At 48.7% G+C, this 18967-nt stretch overlaps 1 protein-coding gene across 1 annotated transcript in view; it reads left to right on the top strand.

The window, feature by feature from the left end:
- The window catches only part of CLMN (calmin), a 115326-nt gene extending 103243 nt beyond the window's left edge, over positions 1–12083 (top strand). Inside the window, exons 13-14 of the mRNA XM_038545648.1 lie at positions 1–71; positions 2136–12083. Coding sequence (XP_038401576.1) covers positions 1–71; positions 2136–2304 — 240 coding nt within the window. The 3' untranslated portion in view covers positions 2305–12083. The remainder of the gene's footprint in view (positions 72–2135) is intronic.
- Positions 12084–18967: the final 6884 nt, after the last annotated feature.

Here is an 18967-nt window from a genome sequence, read left to right as displayed (position 1 = left end):
GATCATTTTAGCTATGTTCAATTGAGGAACGCAGCAGATCTGGATGACCGAAGAAACCGAATGTTAACCAGGTTGGTGGCTCCACTGCCAGCTTTGTGGGGTTTAATTTTTTTTTTCTTTTTTAACTATGCAGCCTACCTGGTGGGGGTGGCTCCCCTCCAGCTCTCCTTTGTTGATGGCAATAGTAATAGTCCGAGGTAATGCAGAAGAGCCCCGCTCCAGGGCAAATGCATGAGCTATAAAAGCAGGAGGGAGAGTGGAAATTGCTGGACCCCGGTGGGCAGGACACGGTGCAGAAAGTGCTCCCGGGCCCGAGGCTGCAGGTGCATTTACTCCATGCGGGGTGGAGCCGGGCAGTAGTGACGTGCTGCGGTGCGTGCTCTCCCGTGTTGCAGCACCTGACAACGTGTTCATTCTGTGTCGCCACTGCAGGTACAATACTCAGAAGCTCACTGAGCTGATTTTACAGTTTTATGGCATCAGAGCAGACATGAAGAGGGAGTGCAAACATGCCAGGATGTCTATGAAAGTATTTCTTGCTGTTGGAGAACTAGATGGCCCAGTCTGATATTGCTGAAATGCTGTAAAACTGCCCATTTAGAACACAGGAGACCAGAGAAATCTCACTAACTCTTGACAATCCTGAGATGCCCCCAACCCCGTTAAAGTGACCGAATCACTTAATTTTACTGACTTTTTTTTTTTTTTTTTTAACTATTTGCCCCGGATTTCAGTTGGCTTGGAAGGACTTAGATTATTGGAATGGAAAGCCTCTCTGAATATCGCCCAGCATCTCTGAGTGTAAAATCCCTAGAAGCCTACCCATCTGGCTTTTAAGAAAGAGGCAAGACCTATTTCCCTCGGCAAGACCTATTTCCCTCACCTACCATAAAATGGAAATATTAATTCACATTGTCCACCCGACATGACATCCTCCCTAGGAAAGTAGTGCTTTTCACTTTTAGGAGATAGAGATTTTGAAAATTGAAACTAGAAAGTTAAAAAAAAAAAAAAAGAAACTAGAAGGTTGAGAAATGCAGTCCTGCTTTCCATGTTTTTGAGCGTTGACTAGCTTGGTAATAAAAAATATAGTTTACATTTTTTTAAAAAGGTTTGAAGAAAGAAAAAGTCTGTCCATTGTCCTATGTGAACCCGTTTCCAGACCAAAAGGCAAACGTTTAATCCCCCGTTGGCCTTACCTCTGTCTGCATCAGGAGATAGTTCAGGGATGAGGTGGTTCTCTCTGTCATAATCTCCACCGCAAATGACCCTAAGAAGCTTACATTCTTGGCTTCTATAAATGCAGCTCTAAGCAGAGGTTCCCAAACCCTTTCCTTTTTTTTTTTCTTTATTAAGGTTTTATTTATTTAATTGAGAGAAAGAGAGAGAGATCACAGAGGCAGAGGGAGAAGCAGACTCACTGCTGAGCAGGGAGCCCGACATGGGGCTCGATCCCAGGACCCTGAGATCTTGACTTGAGCTGAAGGCAGATGCCTATAGCCAACTGAGCCACCCAGGCGCACCCCCCCCCCAACCCCTTTCCAATCAGATTATGGCCCCATCCCTCTCCGTTGTGGGAATTGGGAGCTGTGGTCAGTCACCACCGCATCCTTCTGGGCCTTATCCAACCAAGCTAAAGTCAAACTAATCATTATCTTCAAGGTTCTATCCCAAAGCCAAAAAAAAAAAAAAAAAAAAACTTGGTGGTGGGGGGTAGAGCATGCCTCTGTCTCCAATGGCTGTTTTTAAATGATCTGTAATCAGGGAACTCTATTTCTTTAGATGACTTACCGCGTCCCCCTCTGTCACTAAGGATAGCAGAGTGCTGTCAGTATGCAGCTCTGCCTTCAGGACACTGTGGCATAAAGGAAGGTGTCCTGGATGGGGGGCTTAGTCATCGTGTGGCCTTGAGCAAGCAAAGCCACTGCACCCCACAATCCTCAGTATGCCCATCTGCGGCATGGGGCTGACGGCTTTTCCCTGCTAGGGTGGTGCAGTTGGACTGAGCTTGTACCAGAGCGCAGAGCGCTGGGCGGCCCCCTGGGAAGCCCTCAGCCCTCTGGGGAGGCAGGGGGGCGGCCATCCAGCTGTAAGGACCTGCTCATAACTGCCCTGCCTGTGTCTTCCTCCTGCAGGAAGGCCAATAACTCGGGTGAAGCCACGTTGCCGGAGAGCCAGAGCCCACAGAGCGACTCTCTGACGCAGTTTGTCCAGCAGCCGGATTTGATGTATTTTATTCTCTTCCTCTGGCTTCTGGTGTACTGCCTGCTGCTGTTCCCACAGCTGGACGTCAACAGACTCTGATGCGCGCGTCTGCATAATAAAAACCACAGGCCCCTGACCAGGGGCAGGAGGGAGCTCTTTTTACTTCACTTTATTCGGGTGTTCGGAAGGGGCACTTCTGCAGACAGCTGAGGGCCTCAGGGAAGCAGCCCCCGCCCCCCCCGCTTCTCCACGGTGTCCTTTGTGTCCTGTAAGTCCCAAGCATGCTCTCCTCTTCGGCTTCGTCCTCGAAACTCAGGTGTGTGTTTGGCTGGATCGTTAGATGGGGTTTGCTTTTGAGTGCCTTGCTTTGTCAGGTATGAAGCATCTTTGCATATTTAGCCATAATCTGGGTCGTGGCTCGTCCCCCCACGCAGGTTTCTAAGGGCAGGTTGGAGGAGGGTCCTCCTGATGGGGAAGACGGGGAGACATCCCCTGGGAAGGAAACTGCCCCGAGCTCCTCCCAGAGCGGGGTTTGAGTGAAGGCACTGGGGGTCTGTGCACCTGCTCTCATCTGGCTGTTGGTTGTATCCGAGCAGCACAAAGCTGCAAGCTCCAGGAACACGTGTCCAGGAACGGGAGGCCCGAGGGAAGCGTGGGGGCTGTGTAGTGAGCTGTGGTGCACTCTCTCTCAGCCTACTTTTGGGGGGAAGCTGGGAAGGGTAGGATGTAAATTTTTTGCATCGGCTGAATTGAGGTTAAAGCTGTGATTTTCAAATATTTGCCACCAACGGAACCCTCCTTTCAAATGACTTCTTAGTAGGGGAGAATTTAGATTCTCAGCTCAGCAGACACAGGCCAGGGCCTGGGATCCCTCCCACTTTGCCTCACCAGCACCCCCAGCTTCTACTGATGGCTCCCGAGGCCTCTGCGCCAGTCTCCAAGGCCCCACAGGGTCTGCCAAAAGCTCCTTAAAAGCCCAGAGGAGGAGCGCAGGAGTGGCTGGGCTCAGAATAAGTCCGGGCTGCTGTTCAAGCTGGGAGTGGCCCAGCCGCCACCTGCCTTTTACGTACACCTGCGACAGCGTGGGCATCCTTTGTGGTCGGTCATGATGGGATTCTTGAAAAGACTTTCTGGAAGGTACCCCGAGAAGTAGACCAGAACAGGCAGTTTGTGAGGTCTCCCCACCCTCCCATCTTCCTTCTGCCCTGCACCCCCCAGCTCCCACTTCCCTCCAAGATGCAGGGCCATGGTGACCCTCCTCCCATCTTTCCTGCCCCTGCAAGTGGTACTCAAATGATCACAAACCATTAGGTCAGGAGAGGCCTCAGACAGCCTCTTGTCTGCCAAACCCAGAGAGGCAAAGCAGGTTGACCAAGGCCACGCAGCCAACCAGGAACAGACTTGCAAGGGCACCCGTGCCACCATGAGCTGTCACCTCTTTGAGGAAACTCGTGTTGGGCCCATGAAGGTCCCAGAAAAAAAAAAAAAAAAAAACTAAATGATGAGATTAAAATGTCCTCATTTAAACAAAACCAAAAACTGGGGCCAGTGACAACCTTTGCTTTGTACTCCTATTTTCCCCATGAGGAAGCTGCATGCGCTTTCACGCTCGTCCCCCGTGACTTTTGGAGTGCCCTTGATGGTAGGGACAGCTTGTCGGCTGCCATGCCGCCAGTTGTTCCTCCTCCAGAAATCCCAGCTCTCTCTTAGCAAGCCAAGATGCTTGCTTATTTCAGGCAGCGCGTTTCAAGTTTAACCGAGTCCCAGCATGGCCCACGGAAGTTACGTAGCACGTTTTAATCGATGACAGCCCAAATCCCATTCTGGGTTTAGCCTGCCTTCTCTCCTTCTTAGTTCTTAGAACAAATCTGAGCCTTCCAAGCCGAAAGCCGCCGGGAGCTTGGAGCGGTTCCATCTTGAAGGCCAAGCATCCCATGGAGAATGGGCTAATTAATGAGCTCCCCGGCATCCCTGAAAACCCAAAGGTACAGGTAGTAGAGAGCACGTGCGTGATGTTTCAGAACCCTTGCCACCACGCAGCCCTTGCCTAAACCAGACTCTAGAAGACCAGGGAGGAGCCGACCCAAACACAAATCGTTTCATTTTGCAAGTCTAGACCTTGCTCAGAAAAATCTCTTTAGGCTGCTTCTCTCACCCATTACAACATGTAATATTATTTAAAACCACCCAGTGGCAAGATGCCTAAAAATCATTTGGTTCCAGTTGGCTGTAAACAAATTTCTTCTTTAAAGGCAAAAAAAAAAAAAAAAAAAATTCTCATTTGAGTATAGGCTTATATGGAAGAAGAAGTTGGATATAAAAGGTGGATAGAGAAGCCTACAGGGAAGACCAACCCATGGTTTTTAATTTTTTCTTAAGAATTGATTTTTAATTCTTATCCAAGTAATATTTATTCACAGTATATAAAGAAACAAATACTATATGACCTTTAATGAAAACTAGCAGTCCCCTAAGTCTGGTTCCCTGGAAGCAACACTTTCAACCCTTTTAGCTGTTTCTTATTATTTGCTTTTGCTTTTCTACATAACATGCTTATACTTGTTTTGCTTTTTTAAATTAGAAATGTCTCCAACTTACTCTTTTTTTTTTTTTCTCCAACTTACTCTTACAGTGGATGGGGGTCTCGCCCCTCTCCATCCCCCACTTTGTTTTCCTGATGTGGTTACGTCACATCATTCCATGCATGTCTGTTCAGCGTGCGTGCATAAGGACCCTTCATGCCTGAGCCAAGCAGTGCACTGTGGTAACACGCCCTTTCTTGCCAAAATTTTCCCCCTTGGTTTGATAATCTTTTGTTTTGTTTTTTGGGTTATTTATTTATTTATTTATTTTTTGGCGTGGCACATTTTTTAGTGACTTCCTGAGGAAAGTAACATGGGAAGTAAATATCGTAAATATTTTAAGATCTTGCATACCTTAAAATGTCTTGATTCTGCCCATACCCAAGGGTAGCTGGGTATAGGATTGCTCGTAAGAATAACTCCCTCCTACTGCCCCCCACCCAGCATAGTTGTTAGGACTTCTGGCACCATCCACATCCCCAAGCCTCTAGATGTGACTTGGGTTTCTCCCTACCTCCAAAGAAGCATTCAAGATCCCTTTCTTAGTGCTCTGAGCTGTTCTGGTGGTGGCATGTCCTCACCAGAGGTGGTGTGATGTCATGCTGGGTTCTCGTGGGAAACTTCGTGGATTTTTTTTTTTTTTTTTACGATGGTTCACATCCTTTCTTTCTGAAGCTCCTGTTATTCCAATGTTGGACCTTCCAGGCTATAATCCTTTAATATTTTTTATCTTTTCTAGTTATAGTCTTCTTGTCAGGATCTGATTTCAGGGAGAGGCATTCAGCTTTATCTTCTCGTGTACTGGTTGAATATTTAATGCTTTATTTCCAGAATGTTTTGTTGCTATTCTCTTGTTCCTGTTTTATCGTGTCATGTTCTTGTTTCATGGATGCAGCTCTTCTCTCTCTGTGGATGTTCCTGACGGGGTTTGGGGAAATTCTTTTCTGCTCCTCTGTGCTATCTATGTTTACTCTAAGTTCCCTTTCTCCTGGTTAGTCTCAGGCTCTGTTGTTCATATTACAGGCTTTTTCAAATACCTGATGGTTCTTGGATCTGTTCATATTAAAGAGTGACACATCAGAAAACAAATTGGAAGCTCTGTGTATCAACCGGTGGGCTTTTCGGTATGGTCACCAAGTTAGCACCTGGACCCTTCATGGGAGTACCCTACATATCAATTTCAGGTCTTTTCTCTAGGGCTTATTGTGTTTCTTTCAAGATATTTTCACTTCTCTCCTGCCTGAGAAAGAGGGACATACATAGAGCTTCTACTGGCCTATGTAGTGTCCTCATGCAGTTTCAATAAAAGGCATTCCCTCTGGGTGGATGACTTAGAGAAAGATGCCCCTTTGAGCAGATGCCACCCATAGGTACTTGGCTTACTGGCAGATGGCATTTTTTGCCTCTTTCTCCAGCAAGATGTAGACCTGAGCTAGGACAAGGCTTGAGGAGCAGAGCAGGGACTAGATTTTAACTCCCAGCTGTTCCCTTAGCCAAGCACCTTTGTGCAGTGCACAGACTGTAGAGCTGTACCTGGAGATCTAGCATACACCTGAGTGCTTGTGTCCTGACCCAAGCAGGCGGTCTCCTCACAGTCAGTACTTAGACTCGTTAATTTGCTCCTGCCTTGCTATGCCTGGTGTTCCTGAGTTGGAGTCCCCCTGATTCCGCTGTGGAGTAGGACTGCAGCTGAGGCTGCTCCATGGCATGCCTCTGCCGGTGTGTGGTGGTCAAGTCCTGTGCCCTGCTACTCATTGGTTGGCATCTCTCGCCTACCGTCAGCCCCTCTCCATCCCATTATCTTCATTCCTTTGCTATTATTTTCATGGGCTTTCATGAGGCATGAGAGCACACCATCTTGAACCACAGATCCCACTTGAGCCTTCTTGCCGCTTTGCTGGGTGGCTCGCTGTTCGGTGCATGTGTCTGTGAGCCCACCCTGAGCCCGGCTGGGGCTGTGGCAGTGGCAGTGGCCATCCTGCTGAGCTGTGGCCAGCCAGGTGCCTCCGCATAATTGCATACCAGCTGGCAGAGAGGGAGGAATGGCCCTTGAAAGCTCTACTTGAGCCCCCCAAGTAAGAAGTGATCCTTCCTTCCTTCCTTCCTTCCTTCCTTCCTTCCTTCCTTCCTTCCTTCCCTCCCTCCTTCTTCATTCATCCCCTGCCCCCAGACACTCAGATCTCCCACTCTCCACGAGCTCTAGTCTGAGGTGTCCTGTGGAAACATTTAGGAAACAAGCAGTCCCCACTCATGTTTGCCAGCAAACAGGGTCTTCCCTCTCTGTTGGTCAGCTGTGCGGAACCTGGTGAGCACAGCGTCCTGTCCTGGCCAGACGTGGCCTCCGTGGGAAGACGGGTTCCCACCAGGACTTGGAGCCAGGCAGTACACCTTCACGGCCCAGGACAGCCACCTGGATGCCACTTCTCCCTTTCTGGGATGCAGCGAAGTGCCACCAGCCCTCTCCCCCACACAGTGCATGCCTGCTCCTTGGAAGGGGTGAGCATTTTAGGAGGCAGAAGCATTTAGAGGCCCCTTCTTTGGTCTGTCTTTATAAGTCCTAGAGTTTTCTATAGCTTTAGGGATCTCGTGAGAGGGTCTAGCACATCATCCAAGCAGCAAGAACAACTGAAGGGCAGGAAGGGGATGTGACTAGTCACACTGCTAGTTAGTGACCCCAATATGGTCCTCTTGATTCCCAATCACATTCTCTACACAACTGCATCCTGAAGCTACCCTGCTCCTCCCTCTTTTCCCAGGACTCCCAATGTCAGGAAGCTAACCTCTCAAACACGAATCAGAGTAAACACGTGAAGAATGTATCTTACTGAGTATCAGAAACCACCGGAGCTGCTTTGGTGAGAACTAGTCCCTTTCCATGGTTAGGGCACTAGAATGCAGTCACGTGACATGATGCTTTTCCCCGCAAGCTCAGTTTTTCAATCTTTGGAACGCCTGCTGGAGTTTGGAGATGTGCCCCCACCATCCCACTTAGAGATCCTCCTCAGGGATCTCTGCCGAATTACCCACCTGTACTCAGCTTCACATCCTGGAGTCCCCAAAGTGAGTTGCGTTGGAGTTTCAAGCCAGAACCTTCTCAGCAATGCTCTTGCCAGGAAGCCAGCACATAAAGCTCTCCAAGGTCCAGCTGGGCTCTTTCTCTTTCCCTGACATTGCCTAATCACTGCTGAAACCACCAGGGGAAGATTGAACATCCTGGGCCTGCAGCCGCCGTGGGAAGCTGCCACCCAATAGTAGGTTCTTGGTCTGGCCCTCCCAGCTGGTGAGCAGGGTGGCTCCGGTGACACAGTCCAGGTGCCAGGGCGCAACGCTGAAGGCTGGGAGCCGGCAGGGGTGACATCATGCTTATTTGCTGAAAATTGGTGCTGAGGTTGCCTTCACCCTTAGCCAAGGGAGGGAGCCAAGAAAGGAGACCTGGCTGCTTTGCTGGACATTGAGTCTACGCATCTTTCGACTCTACTTTTGTCAGGCATTTCATTGCAGAAGGACAACAGCTTGGGGGAAAGGAGTCAGGTGCCTGGGAACATGGGCTTGGGATGCATTTTGCCCCCAGATCTTCCATTTCTGTCGAGTGCAGGCACTGTGGCTTCAGGCTCCGTGTGAGGCTCAGCCCTCCCTGCTCTAATTTTTCAGAGTCCCCCACTGGCCGGCAGGCCTTGTCATTTCTCCCACTTGGGCTTGGGGTGAGCTTGGGTGAGGGAGTAATCGGGCCAAGGCTTAGAGACCTGGAGCTCCTGCTTCTCCGAGAGTCGCCGGAGGACCATCTGAGTTCCTGGGCGCCCTGGCCTGGCCTGGAATCAGCAGGCCCCACAGAGCCGGGGAGACGACTGATGTGTGTTTATACTTGGTTCTGAGAAGCTTGATGAAAATGCATCAGGCAAGAGTTCTCGTCGGCCCAGGGCTGTCTTATCAACAAGCCAGAAGACGTTCTCGTGTATGGGGAAGAGACAACCAGGATTTTGTCCTGTTTGACCACGTTGTTCTTTAAACACAACACTACTCGACCATCCGGGGGCTGGTCCCACTGCTGGCTTTTGAAATTCCTGGCACCCAGCAGCCAGGTCTATCTTTCATCCTGCAGGGGCCTGCCTCACTGAACCCATCAGGATTCCTTTCCTCCTCCTCCCGGAGGTGGTGTGGGATCCAAAAAGTGCAAGTTTGGGAATCGTTAGACCTAGGTTTGAGGCCCTGCTCTGTCACCTGGTATCCGGATGATCACGTAGGTCTCTTAAGTGTCTTCTGTACAGAGCAGACCTTCCGTACATACTTGTGGAATGAATCAGGCTTCCTTGCAAGTTGGCCACAAAGCTGTAAGTGTCCAGTAAGTGGCTCCTTGCTCTGAATTCCCCTCCTCTCCAAGCTTTGCAGTCGCCTCCTCTCCTTATGTTCCATTGACCAGAGCTTCTTGCAGCCTCTCCAGCCCCCTTTCATCCCCACCAGCTGCTCTGTCTCAAATCTAATCCTAGGCTTTTAAAGAGGAAGTTGAACATCTGGCTCTTGGTCTGAACTTGGGTCTTGATCTCAGGGTCGTGAGTTCAGACCCTGCATTGGGCTCCACCCTGAGTGTGGAGCCTCCTTAAAAATAAGTAAATAATTAGGAAGCTGAAGCCACTTTGTACCCATTATTCATTGGACCCTCAGGACCACCTTGGGAGGTTATTGCAGAGACAAAGCTAAAGCCCAGGGAGGAAAAATGAGATCACAACAGAGCCGGAGAGTGCCAGAGCCCAGAACATAGAGGACGCTAGTTTTCAAATGCTCAGTTTCACCCTGGACGTCACTGCTTAGAAGATAAAGTTATGCCCTAAAATAAGTTTCTGATTCTTGAGACTTTGGCCAAGTTTGCAACTGAGGGTGGAGATTCCCAGAGCTGGGAAGGTGGTGGACTTGGTTGGTCTGGTGGCCCCATCATGCATCCTCCCCACTCCTAAATTTCTGCACACCACTCCCAACTCCTTATCAAAACTGCTTAAATGTCTCCTTCGTGTTCGTGTAAAAATGACTGAAGATGCCCCCGATTCCTGTTTTAGCCTATGGTTGCAGATTCACAACTACAATGAATGCCTCTAAAGAAACTGTAGCAGTAAGATCTCAGCATCTAACCTCAAAAATTTCAGCCACCGATTAACTACCCATCCTTCCCCCCGTCCCCGCTAATCACCTCTCCACTCCCAACACACACTTTTAAAAAATATGTATATTCATTTATTTGAGAGAGAGAGCAGGTGCAGGTGGTGGGAGGGGCAGAGGGAGCCGGAGAGAGAATCTCAAGCAAATTCTGCACTGGGCTTAGAGCCTGAGGTGGAGCTCCCATCTCATGACCTTGAGATCCTGACCTCAACCAAAAACCAGAAGCAGATGCTCAACCCACTGACCCAGGTGCCCTCCAACATACTTTTTTTTTCAGAGCAGGAAATTAGGCTCACTGTCCTTCAAAACACAAACGCATTTCATTGGGCCGGGCCGAGCATAATTAAAATAGGAATGGAGAGGGTGCCTGGGTGGCTCATTTGGTTAAGCATCATCCTTTGGCTCAGGCTCGGGTCATGATCCAAAGCCCTGGGACTGAGTCCTGAGTCAGGCTCCCTGCAGAGTCTGCTGCTCCCTCTCCCTCTACCTGCTGCTTCCTCTGCTTGTGTTCTCTCTCTCTCTCTCTCTCTCTCTCTATGTAAAGAAATAAAATCTTTAAATAAATAAATAAAATAGGGATGGGGGATTTGGATTCTTGGATGAAGCCATAATTGGTTGGGCTGTGAGATAGGAATGTTTATTTTTCCTTTGTGTTAATTTTAAAAGTTGTGATTTTGCATTGTTCCAAAAACGGAAATATATTTTGATTGGTTTATTCCATTTGTAGCCGCTACCACTTCGTTTAGCCCCATGCAGAGTCGGTAAGAACGGATCCTCTGCAGGGCTGTGCTATGAGGAAGAACAGCCACAAAGGCCTCTGTTCCTAAACGTCCTGCAAGGATTGAACCATTCCTTTAAAGGAAACTCTAGGAGTTTCTGTAACCTAGAGAATTGACATTGTTCCAAAGTAGGACAACACTGGCCCACATCCCGGCTCTGGTTCACCTGCTGGGACACCTTGAATAATTCATTTACCTCTCTGGGTCAGAAGTCGGAAAATCTTTGTAAAAGTCCTTCCTAGCTTTAAAAACCCAAGGGTTAGCAAAGTAGTTTTTTTTTTTTTTTAATCTCAGTAATTGACCTCTTTGCTTAAAATAAGTGCATCTCTCTGTATTTGGAAGTGAAACCCCAAGCTCAGAACGTTGCTTTCGGCTTTATTGTTTGATAAAGGTGCCTTCGGAAAGGGTTTGGTAAAAGTATAGTCCGTTAGGGGTGGGAAACAAAAGAGTGGGATGGGGGAGATCTGCTTCCCAGGGCTCCTGGACCTAAACTGATTCCCTTAAATTAAGTCTGTGTCGGAGGCAGTTTGCCAAGGAAACCCATCCCATGTGCCAAAGTTCAGCCGTAGAAACAAAGAGCTGTGGACTGGATCTTCCCACCCTTCCCATCTTTTCCCCCTTTCCTCTAGACTCCCCCAGTTAACAGGTACAGAAATCCCACTCAAGTTGGGCTATTTGCTAACATTGGATCCCGTTAGCCAAAGGCTGGCACGTTTGCGGAGAGTGGCCCTGAGTGGGCACAGCACCTGCGGGGCAGGTGCCCCGAGGAGGAGGCCTGCCTTTTGTGCCTGAAATTGCACCATAACCTAGTGCCCACATCACTTGCATCGCAGCCAAAGACAAATAGGAGAAATGGTTGTTCCCTGCCAAATGTCATCCGGACAGATGACTAAGCCTGGAAACGGTTTCTTCAGAGCCTGTTCTGTTTGGATGGTGATACGAGTTTGTTCCAAGCTCTGTGATATGTTTAACAGATTCAGTGCTATAGTTTCTTTTAAGCTTCACGGACAATGTCAGAACATTTTTATTGATACTGAGAGCTCTAAGAGAACTACTGGGAAAAAAAAAGTAAAATGTTATTTTGTAGAACAAGGATTATTTTGTCTATTTAGTATATATATATAGCCGTAGCTTTGTAAAAAGGGATCTTTGTAAAAAAAATTGTACGAATGTGCACTCTTATTTATTGATTATTGTAAATGAAGACATAAATGACTATTTGCATAATTTATACCTGTGGGAAATTAACTGGAGTATTTGCTATTTGACCGTTTTCTATTAAGGAATAGTAGGCTCGGTGCTATGATGAATGGTCTTGGAAAATCACATGTATTCTTAAAATTTTTAAGTATAAATTTCATGAACTGTCTGTTTCCTTGATGACTTTTATTTCCCTGTGTTTCGCTGTCTTTGCTGGTCAAAAATTGCACCATGTTTCCCGTGTCCCAACCAAGAGGACTCTGTGGCCAGGGTGAAAATGAAGCCAGTTGGCTTTTGAGTTGTAGGGATTGTTGGGAATGTGCCCTTTATGACTCTTCACTCGCCTTGAGTCTTTGCACATGAACCTCCTAGGAGATCAGTAGCATGTGGCACAGCCACGTGGCTGTGTCATTACACTGTCTGAACCTGGATCTATCTCTTACCAACCACCTGGGCCATGGCAAGAGACTCTAGTAGCACAGGCTCCCCAGAAAGCAGAGCCGGAGTAAAGCTTATATGCTAATACATCATTTTGGGGTAAGTGCATCCCAGGGCCGCAAGAGTGAGGCAAAAAGAGACCAAATTAAGGTAGTGCAATATATTTATTGCACACCAACTAGGTATCGGGTGCTATTCTGGTTGCTGAGAATCCAGTTGTAAGTGAAACAAAGTCCTTGTACTCATGGAGCTTACATGATTTTTTTTTTTTAAGATGTATTTAGAGCAAGTGAGCAAGCAGGGGGAGGGCCCGAAGGAAAGAGAGAGAGAGAGACTCCGGAAGCAGACTCCCTGCTGAGTGCAAAACCAGACATGGGGCTTGATCCCAGGACCCTGAGATAGGGACCTGAGCCGAAATCAAGAGTCGGCCGCTTAACCGACTGAGCCACGCAGATGCCCCTGGAGCTTACATTCTAAGTCAGGGGAGAGAGACCTGAACAAAATAAGTAAAATCTACAGCATGTCACATATGTATCGAGGAGGTCTAGAAGAAAGGTCAGGAAGGGGGGGAGAAGGTGGGGAGGTGGGCGTTATGAATAGTCAGGAAGTCCTCTTTGAGGGACATTTGACTAAAGACCCAAAGGTGATGCAGGCACAGTCCCTTGAATGTCTGGGGAGAGCTCCCCAAGCAGAGGGAGCAGTAGTTACAAAGGAACTGAGATGGGGCCATGGCCCGTGTTCTTAAGGGTCATGTCCATGTTCACAGGACCCGAGAGTCCTGTGCGGTTAAAGCAGTGGGTTGAGGGTAGGCGGAGAGGTAGCAGCTCACTGGATCAGGTCAGGCAGGGCCTTGTAGGATGTCGTAAGGACTTTGGCTTTTGCTCCAAGTGAGCTAGGGCCCCACTGGAAGGTTGGAGCACATGTGACTTACATGTGCCACCATGAGAATAAACGCTGGGGGGACACGGAGAGCACACAGAGTCTGCTGGGAGGCCTTCGTGACAGGGGAGGGAAGAGAGGAAACTGCTATGGACCAAGGTGGTGAGCTGTGCCCAAATTCTTTTTTTTTTTTTCCTTTTAATTTTATTTATTCATGAGAGACAGAGAGAGAGAGAGAGAGAGAGAGGCAGAGACACAGGCAGAGGGAGAAGCAGGCTCCATGCAGGGAGCCCGAAGTGGGACTCGATCCCGGGTCTCCAGGATGAGGCCCTGGGCGGAAGGCGGCGCTAAACCGCTGTGCCACCCAGGCTGCTCTGTGCCCAAATTCAATTGCATTTTGGAAGCAGACCCTCTGGAGTTGCTAACACATTAGGTGCGGCGTGTGAGAGAAGAAGAGGCTCAAGAAAGACTCCAAGGTTCGGCCTGAGTGGCTGGAACAGCAGGGGTGCTGTGCACCCAGGTAGGGGGATATGGAAGGGGCAGGCTTAAGTCTGAATTTGGAGCATGCTGAGTTAGGATGCCTGTTAGATGTGCCCCTTCTCTCTCTCTCTGCCCAAAGGTCCTCGTCCCTCGGTGTGTGCGTCCCTCGTCCCTCATGTCAACTCTGGATGTGGCCCAGCCCCGACCGCCCCTTGGCTGCTCTGCTGCTGTCCCTCCTTGAGGCTGGGGAATCTCCAGTGGGGTTTGGATCCCAGGTCCCCAGGGCACCATCCAGCCACTGCCAGCAGCATCCCGGGGAGCCCCCACCTCTGCGCCCCCTGCCCCCCACGTGGGCCCTCCCTCCTCTCACCTTGCTGTCTTTGCATTTTTAATCTCTGAACTCCTTGGCGTCAAGAGGAGCCTGCTCCTTGCTTGAACGGAGGCAAGGAGAAAATGCAGACTCGATACACATCAGACTGGCCCCATTGAGAAGCCCAGTGCATGGGATGGGGGACATGCCAGGAAGGCACATCCTGCACTTGACTTGCCGAGGCCTATAACCAGCTGCGCATAGTTATGTTTCAACTTGACCGTCCTACCTTATTTTGAACAGTGTGACTCAGCCATAAAAAAGATCAAATGTGGGCAGCCTGGGTGGCTCAGCGGTTTAGTGCTGCCTTCAGCCCAGGGCCTGATCCTGGGGCCCTGGGATCGAGTCCCACATCAGGCTCCTTGCATGGAGCCTGCTTCTCCCTCTGCCTCTCTCTCTCTTTCTCTCTCATGAATAAATAAAATCTTTAAAAAAAAAAAAAAGGTCAAATGTAAAGATGGGGTGACATTTTCCTTCCCATGAATTGTTATAACATTTAGGATTAATTTGAGTTGCCTCTGACGGAAGAGGCACACAAGTGCTGGCTCGGACACGATCCAAGTTCTAATGTCTCTTTTAGGAGAGAGACCATCAATCCAGGGTTGGCTGGGTGGCTTCCCCGTCCTCGCCGCCCCCAGCGTTCTAGTGGCATCGTCCCTAGACTGCCATCGTTGTCCTCAGGAGCCAGAATGCTGTCCGTGCCCCCAGCAGCCTCCACACAGCCCATGCATGTTCTGTGCCGTAGGAGGTCAGAAGGAGCAGAGGCCAGACACCCCTGCTGCTAAGACTCCACGGGACAGCCACACAACGCACCCCCTCGCCTCCCATCACCACGCTCAGTCACGAGCACGGCTGCTAGGGAGTCCGGAGGGGTGTCCTTTGGCTGAACACTCAACTAAAGAGACTTCTAACAGGAGGGGGCATGTAGGAGGGGACAGGCAGCTAGTAGCCTTGGTGACGCTTGCCTGAGGCCTGGCTGTCCAGTTGGGCCGCGTGTGTACAGCTTCTCTATTAAATGCTCTTGCGTGGAAGGCGTCCTGGGTACACGGGTGCAGTGTTGGTGATAAGGACAGGAATAGGGTCAAGTCCAGCCCCTGAAGGAAGCCAGCGAATAGCTGAGGAGCAAAGCGGTGTATACAGCTACCATTAGCTACCATTCCTTGAGCTCATCCAGGGCCGTAGAGACTCTCTACACCATCATCAAACACAATATCCCAGGAGGCGGGGGGCCCTGTCCTGCCCATGTGAAGGTTGAGGTTGGATAAAATAAATTCACTCACATGCTGCCCAGTGGAGTTCGAATAAGAAGTTAGGCCACCAGACTTCATCCACTGTATTAGTGCCCCTAACTGTAGGCCCCCAACAAGAGCGGGCCTGGGGCCTGGGATCCATGGCTGCTCCCCGACAAGGCTCACAGGGAAACAACAGCCACCCAGATTCTGGTCTGAGGCCCACATCCTGCCACAGGCAAGAAAACTGGATAGGAGAGCTTCTCCTGCTACCCTGTGCCGGGGGTCAGTTCTCCTAGAGACCTCAGGGAGGTCTCTAACATCCCCGGGGTCTCAGATCTTTCAGATGTGAAATGGAAATCGTAACAGTCCCACTGTGAGGATTGAAATGAGTTACTGTCTGTGAAAAGCCCCAAGAAATGACCCAAGGACAGATGGTCGTGTTATGAGAATAGCGTCCTTATGTCTGTCCCTCTTAAAAAAAGAGTCAAAGCTCCAATGATATTTTCTTAGAACTCAACCCCCACCCAGCCAATATTTATCACTTGCAGACTTTGGTTATCATCGCAATAACCCTTGGGATGTCTAGACAGCTGTGAATGTTCTAGACAGACGGCAGCATTTCCACACTATGAGTCTGTCTGGCCTGGACAGCAATGCCCCAGCTACTGAAATTGGTGTAAAAGGGCAGAAGTAATTCACAGAGGGTGCTCCACCTCTGCCAACAGACGGAGAATCCCTGGGGGAAGTCATCCAGCCTTACTGGGGGAAAGACCGGCCTGTGTGTAGTGACCACAGGAAGAACTAGAGGCTGAACATAGTTTTAAATCTCCCCCTTATGATAGTCTATTTGGAGTTGGGGTTTAGATAAAGTTAGATTTCAAATCACATAGGTGCCATTTTAGGCAAAATTACTTGCTAAGAAGCATTAGCTCAGTCCCCAGAGACCCTCAGAGGATCCCACTTGGCACTCTTTATAGGAATGTGCATCCAAAGACAGAGCTTGCCTAGGATCGTGCACTGGAGCCTTGCCCACCTGGGGACAGGGTTCCCTAAAGTCAAAGTCCACAGAGAGAAACTCTCAGCAAGGTCTTCCCAAACTACTTGGGAAAAGGACATTTTTTTAAAAATGTATTTCCAATCTGTCATACAACTTTTGTACCATATGGTATAAATTAATAAGCAAAAACTGAAATTTTAAAAGGACATTAAAAAAAAAAGAAGCCCTGATTTTTTGTTATTAGATTCAGTGGACATACGGTGATGCTATCACATCCCCCAAAAGTATCTCAATGTTCTCAGTTTCTGAACTCCCCTCACAGAGGCCCAAGGACATGCAGGAAGCCAGGGCTCACACTTTGAGTAGCATCGCCGTAAACCAACTGTACCTTCCGCCTTCCAAAGGGAAATGATAACCTTTGTCTTTGTCTTATGCAACCACAGCAATTATTAACTAAATAAATACCACTTACCTAAACTGCCACATCACAGTGTCTTGGTCTATTTCTAGAAATTTTCAGTTTGCTTGTGAGAGTACAAGGCACTTGCCAGTATGTGGTCTAGTTTCATCTTCATGCTATTCTTCTATGTTTCCTAAAGGCACGTGCTACTCCTTTTGTTACTGAGGGTCTAACTGGATTGACAAAGGTGATTTGGTGATGAGGAGAAGGGGAAGAAGCAGCCGCACTACAGCTCACATCGGAAGGGGTTGCACCCATCAGGCCCATCCCCGCCATGCAGGGCTGCCCAAGTGCCCTGGAAAGTGGCTGGTGAAAGAATTGCAGGCTGCACAAAAATGTGCCTTTCGATTATTTTCAATAAAAGTCACCTAAGAGACAGCCAGCGCAAGGAGGACACTCAGAATTACCTCTTTCCTCTTGAAAGCAAGAAATAAATGTTGCATGTGAAAGGTACCCTCCCTGTACCAGCAGGTAAAGAGACAGCTTTATCACCAGAAGTGGGAAATTTAGAGCCAGGAAGGCTGTGTAGACAACCTGAGTCACTTTTTACTAATTTACTACACCAGCCCAAAGTCTGTTTAGAATTGCATACTAATGGAACCTCCGAAAGTTAAGTTTTCTTTGTCCCATCAATTCCTCGCAAACATGTTCTCTTTGTCTAAAAGTATAAAAACTGCCTGCCTGGGTCATTTCTTTAGGTCCCGATTTCACTATTGGGCCTCCATGTGCAAGTAATTATACACTGTTTTTTTTTTTTTTTCTCCTTTTAATCTGTTTCATGCAAGAACCTTGAAAGGTAGAAAGAAATTTCTCCTCCCCCCACAAAATTGTAAGCACTTTCTTGCAAGTGGCCTTGACCAGTTTAGCTTCAAGCCTCCTTCACTGAGCACAGCCCTGGCAGGTAGGTCCACCTGCCGCTAGAAGAATACTTGCCAAGGCAAGACACTGCCCAGGGCCTATGGCTGCCAGGGGTGGGTCTTGTCCAGCTGTGATCATGTGGGCACAGGTGAGTACCTGGCTTCAGTCAGCCTACACCCTCCAGCAGCATCAAAGCACCAGACAGAACTGAACCAAATCAGACTTCTTTCCCTCTTTCAAAAACTCCTGAAGCCCTGGACACCAATTGGTAAGGGGAGCGGGCGGCAAATCTCCAAATGTCCTCTTATGTACAGCATGTGAAATGGTGGCCAATGCTGCATTCCAGGGACCAATGAGACCTCAAACGAGAGAGAGACACTGCATCACATAGTTTGCTTTGGAAAACTTCAGATTTTCTAAATTTATAAAAAAAATAATAACAGCTTTCACCTTTACTGTGTATGTGATAAGTGGGATGAATGTCTAGGCTGCCCTTTCTCCCCGGCACATTCTATGACCTATGGTTTAAAGTCATTACTAAAAGCCAAATTCACGGGGCACCTGGGTGGCTCAGTGATTGAGCATCTGCCTTCACTCAGGGTGTGATCCTGGGTCTGGGGATTGAATCCCACATCGGGCTCCCTGCATGGAGCCTGCTTCTCCCTCTGCCTATGTCTCTGCCTCTCTCTCTCTCTGTGTCCCTCATGAATAGATAAATAAAACCTTAAAAAAATAAAATAAAAGCCAAATCGGGGGATTGGTGGGCCAGGTAGGTAGGGTCTCCACATCAGTTAGGGCATCCATTCAGCTGCATGTTGTAGAAGCCTGGCCACAGGAGCCTCACCATACAGGTTTTAATTTTCCCCACAGGCCACTGAAGTAGGAGGTCCTGAGGTACAGTGGCTCCATTATGTCACCAGTGTCTTGGGGTTTATTCTATTCTGTAACTCTTAGCATGTGACTTTTGCCCTCATAGTCTCCTCTGGTCAAAAATGGTCTCTGAAGCCCCAGCCTCCCATCTCTGTGCTAGGACAAAAGAAGGAAGCCCCAAGAAGAAAGTAGAACAATCCTGGTAGGCTTCCATGTAAATCCTGTTGGCTGACACTGTGGGACGCGACCAGGCCTTGGGCAGCAAGGGAGGTTGGGAAATACAGTTCTGCAGCTAAGACTGTTGCTCCTCGTGCAAAAGAAGGACCTGTCAGAGAAGAGGTGAGAATGAACACTGGGTGGAGAGGGAGCTATTGTGTCTGCTCCAGCCTCCCCTTGTCCATCTTGGGGAATGGGGTTAGCTCACTGTTTTCCAGTAACAATGACCACTTATTAAGTATCTATTATGATC

The sequence above is a fragment of the Canis lupus genome, chromosome 8 (assembly GCF_011100685.1).
Source record: "Canis lupus familiaris isolate Mischka breed German Shepherd chromosome 8, alternate assembly UU_Cfam_GSD_1.0, whole genome shotgun sequence".
Classification (NCBI taxonomy): Eukaryota; Metazoa; Chordata; class Mammalia; order Carnivora; family Canidae; genus Canis; species Canis lupus.
Note: the sequence above shows the minus strand (reverse complement) of the source record. Positions and strands in the feature narration are given on the sequence as shown.